At 46.3% G+C, this 4,973-nt stretch overlaps 1 protein-coding gene across 1 annotated transcript in view; it reads right to left on the bottom strand.

Annotated features, from left to right (window-relative positions):
* Nucleotides 1-2,145: 2,145 nt before the first annotated feature.
* ZNF536 (zinc finger protein 536) overlaps nucleotides 2,146-4,973 on the bottom strand; it is a 76,582-nt gene continuing 73,754 nt past the window's right edge. Inside the window, exon 4 of the mRNA XM_009864594.1 lies at nucleotides 2,146-2,213. Within this exon, the coding sequence (XP_009862896.1) occupies nucleotides 2,146-2,213 (68 nt within the window). The remainder of the gene's footprint in view (nucleotides 2,214-4,973) is intronic.

The following is a 4,973-nucleotide window of genomic DNA, read 5'->3' on the forward strand; positions in this document are numbered from 1 at the left end:
TATTTTTAAATTAAAACAAATGACTACTTGTACTGCAATCAATATCAGTACATTTCCCTTTTTTAAAAGGAGAAAAAATGGAATACAAAGAAATGTCCTTCTTTGGCTGCATCAATCCAATTTCAATATAATTCAATATTTAATAAATATAATCCTCCGTGTCTGTGCAGGGAAACATCATAAAAAATGCAAAAGGTTTCCTGGTCTCCAATAACTTGCATGAAACAAAGTGTTTCCTTATTCCTTCCATAAATACTGCAGTCTTATGCCACTGATTTTTTTCTTCCTGCGTATTAGAAAGAGTTTGCTCTGATTATGTGTAAGAAAGGAGGTTTGCATATTTCATGATTAAAAATCCAAAATGCTACCTACCATCTCCAGAAAAATTACCATCTTTATCTCTTTGTGCTTCTCTGGCGTGTTGTTTTTGAAAGGGCAAAAAAGAAAAACCTTATATAATACCTAATTTGTACATCTGTGGTTTTTCTCTGACTTGTGTAGGCACCATATGTTTTTAATTATCATAATAGCCTTAAAGAACCTGTTCAGTGGGAAACACATATGATCCCTTTATTACTGGTTTGTAATTTAAACAGTTTTAACAGAAAAGGTCTGGCTATAAGGGACTGAGAGGCACAAAGGTCTAAAAACCCCTGTTATTGACCTCTGAAAGCATGAGTTCAGATCCCACCCACCGAGGTGGGACCCAGCTCTCCCGCCTCTGACAGAGGTAATCAGTCGCATGTGAAACGGCTCTTCGGGACCTTAAAAGACATAATCTCCAATCTCAAATGACTCGACGGTTCAGTCAGCGGCTGACACAATGAAACCGGGGTCTATAAACATTATCGCGCGCCCGATCTGTGCTTCCCTCTCCCTGGCGAAAGCTCGCAGGGCAATGGTGCCGCCGTAGGAGAAGCCCTGTGAATGCCAGAAGCCCAGAATTTCAGCAATTCTCATTAGTTGTTGCCCTTTCAAATTCCTGGTTTTGTCCTTTATGCAAATGCAAGACTGGTAAGCACGCCAGTCTCCCAGCCACGGGAAACAGTCAGATATTCGGAGGTAGGAATTAAATTTAACAAGTTCAATTCACTCCTGATTCTGGACATCTAAACACATAATCAGTCTGATAATGTTATTAATTATCATTCAAGCGACAACCTTTGACACTGGCATGCTCCCACAACCTCCTTACTCCAATAACTCAAACAGAAAATCGTTGGCATGAAAACCCACAGTCTTATGAACAGAAATTGCAAATAAGCAGGCACTGAACATACAACTGGGAGTGAGCAAAATCCCCCTTTTCAGAGAGAAAGCAGAGGCTCACACAATAGCTCAGTCACTTGACCCAAAATGAAATTCCACACAACTTCGTCCCAAAACAGATAATTTACACCCCAAACAAAGAGCTGTGGGGAGAAGAGGGCGGGGAGGGGAGCCTATCTAAAATTACACTGAGGCTGGAAGTCGTTATGCCTCCATCTCTGGAGACGGATGGTGTCCTCATTAGAACGAAGCTTTATTTAGACAGACGGACAGAATCCTTATTAGAACATTAGGCTGAAAAGTTTAAATGTCAGGAAATACAAAATTAGGATTTTGCAAATAAATGCTGACTTGGAGGAAAAAAACTTAGAGCTCCGTGTAGAGATCCTACTGGAGACAGGGAAAATGAGATCACTCAGGAATGGCAACCTCCTGCGCCAATCTAACCCTTCAAGGGTATTCTTGGAAAACTCCATTTCACAAAGCCAGAGGAGATCCCTCTTCTTGAGGAAAGTGGTTTTCACTCATGGTCTGATGCTATTGGCTCTGTCCCTGGCCAAACACTGAGCCCAGAGGGAAGGCAGGAATCAGGAGCTGCTTTCTCCCATCACCTACTTCAGGGGGACCCCATCCAGAGGAGGACTTGCTGATGCTGGACACCCATTTCGACCTGCAGAGACCCCAAAAACTGCAACTCAGCCATTCCTTGCCCTTTCCTTTCTCACTCTCTCCCCAGACCCTCTGCTTTCTCTGGGGAAACTCAGGTATTTTGCAGTGATGGAAAGACAGCTAAATTTTCTTGCATACAAAAAAGACGGTCATTGTTTTCCATTTTACCTGAAAGCTAACGGATCTTGGGATACCAGACGTGGATGCTCAAAATCCCCTCTGGAGCCTTTCTGGAGATTTGTCGTCTCTTGGTTGCCTTTGGTGCACACTGGTCTCTGCTGAGGCAATATGTGAGCTACTGCACACTAAAAGCAGATTTTTGAGAGAGGAAGCGCGTGCACACACACATACACCCGCGCCCACCCTGACACCCTCCACCCCTTGTCCTGCACCTTGCTTGCAGGTTCTGCTCCAAAGCACAGTGACCTGAGGAGGAATGTCTCCTCTCACAGGCTTTGGTGGTGTTGATAGAAAAGGCAAGGCAGGATTTGCTCCTGAGAGACACAGGACTGTAGAGCTCTGCAGGGCACAATCCTTATCCTCTCATCCCAAGGTTACGGGAAAGAGCTGAGACAGACCTAGGCAGCTGGTGAGATGGACGTGCTGGTGGAGGCAGCCATCTCCACTGGCCGCACCAGAGCTCCCTGTTCTTCCTGGATGCAGCAACTCTCACGTGGCACAGGGTCACCCACCTGCACATCACGGGCTTGTGCCCTTTGCCAGGCTATAGGCCTCCACACTGAACTTTCTTTTTGGGCCAGAGAGGGATGCTTATGGAAAGAGTTTCTTCTGGAACTAAAAAAATTAAAAAAAAAAAAAATCTTGCACTTGATCTTCTAAAGAAATAAGCGTTCTTCTCTTTGGGTTTTTGGATGTTGTTTTTTTTCAGAATGAATCCAAAGAAAATCTAGTTTCCCTTTCCCACAATTTCACCCACAATATCATCACAACAAAGTTTTTTTGGTGAAACAGAAGTGCTTAGTGTTTAATCTGCAGCCCGGGGAGGATGTCAGGGGACACCACGCCTTGCAATCGCACAGTCAGAGGACAATTACACAGCAGGCAGGCCCTGCTCTCGCACAGATATGTTTGTGTCACTCTCACACCACCTTCTAAGCAACTGACTCTGGCAGCCACCAGCAGAGGAGGAAGCATCAAAATGTAGCTCCTGCACAGAATGTAGCTCCTGCACTTGCAAAGACATGCAGGATCCATCCATCTGTTGAACTCATCACCATCACCACCTGATGAAGTCAGCCTAGGGACCCTTCATGCTATGGTTGTCAAGCAAAGTGTCTTCACCTTGTCCTCTTCATAGACGCATGAACATAATTCCACCTTAAGAAAAATCCCAGATCTAGTCCTAAGGAAACTCTTTCCATTTAAGGATCCTCCTTTCATAGTAAGGATCCTCCAAATTTCCAAAAAGTGGGTAACAACAATACCACTGTGATCCCATCTGTACACAGCAATGGCACTGTAATGCATCGAGCATAAAACACCAAATTCCCACAGACAGCATCTGTCTTACTACAAACAATGGACCATTATCTTGTAAATAATTCTGATTAAGCTGCAGCATTTTCCCCAAACAAACAGTAGGGGAGCAGAGGGTGAGGATTTTTCTAGTGGGAGTGCCAGTTTTCTCCTTCCCCAGCACCGACACTCAGTTTTTTATTCAACTGATTGCCCCCCTCCCCTCCCTGCTCTGCCACCCATGGCTTAGTTTTCATCTTCTGACCTTATCCAGCTGTCAATCATTTTGGCAACTAAAGAAGGAGCCGTCATGTTAATGGCATTCCCACCTCTATCCTTTGGGAAAGATTTTCTGTTTTGTTTTGGGTGATTTTTTTTTCTTTTTCACCCCAACGTACAGTTCTATACACCCATAAACCCTCCCATTATTAAACAGTTCTCCCGTTAGGAGATGGAACAATCAGCCACACCATCAGGTGCCGGTCACAGTTTGGGGACTTCTGGCTGTCCCAGCGATGCGCCTTGGTGTGTTTGGCACCTGGGTGACCGCGGCCTGCGAGCGGACTTCGCGGACCAAAGCTGCTGCTCTCTTCAAACTCTGAGCAGGGAGAGCAAAGCCTTGAGCTGCCCCGAGCAGGGAGCTGGGCTGGGGGCTTTGCCAGCCTGTGCCCCTGGGGTACCTGCACCTGCAGGGGCAGCACGCTGTGCTCTTCCACGTTCCAACTGGCAGGTTAAACCAGCAACAGGTTTACCAGAAGGACCTGAAAGGATTTAAAAGAAAACCAAGCACGCAGACTTCGGCTGCGCAAAGGGACAACCGAAACAAGACACAATTAGGGCTAACATGGTCCTTTTTCCTAAGGTCCACTAACTCATCTATACAGCGGCTGCGAACTGAGGACAGCCCCTGAGAAATCCCAGATTTCATCTTTAACTTGTTCATTTCAACGCACAAACCTCTTTTTATATATCTCTTTTGATAAATGTCATATCTCTATACGGCTGAAGTGCGGGTTTTCCATCCCTCCATCCTCTTAACTTGCCTTGTTATACACGTGAGCTGTTGGGGAACAAACATGCTTCCTGGCTTGAATAAAAAAAAAAATAAAGTAAAGCAGCAGGGACTGATTGAGGATAATAATGTTGAAAAGAAGGCAATTAAAATTTTAACTTGCAAGTAAGGAATTGTCACTGCCATCCAATCAAAAACCACACAACAGCCAGCTCAGCTCCCACATCAGCAGGCATGAGCAGGGAGGCCAGGACCTGACAAGTCCTGCGGGGACCAACACTGGCACTGAAAAGGAGGGGACAACCAGTGGCAGACAGCATGGCAGGTCCTCGGGCCTGACTCGGGCCTGCTCACACAGGCAGAGGACAGGAGGACTCGCAGGCTGGCGGTGGGCTGGGGTCCGAGCAGCCCACCAGACACGTTGCTGAGCCTCGGGCACTGGCGCTGCACGGCTCCACAGGCGGCTGGGGCTGGTGGCTGCGGCGATGGGCGAAAACCCATGGCTCAACGCAGCTGGCACCTCAGAGAACCAAGGTCAAAATTCATG

This window comes from Apaloderma vittatum, unplaced genomic scaffold (assembly GCF_000703405.1).
Source record: "Apaloderma vittatum isolate BGI_N311 unplaced genomic scaffold, ASM70340v1 scaffold17682, whole genome shotgun sequence".
Classification (NCBI taxonomy): Eukaryota; Metazoa; Chordata; class Aves; order Trogoniformes; family Trogonidae; genus Apaloderma; species Apaloderma vittatum.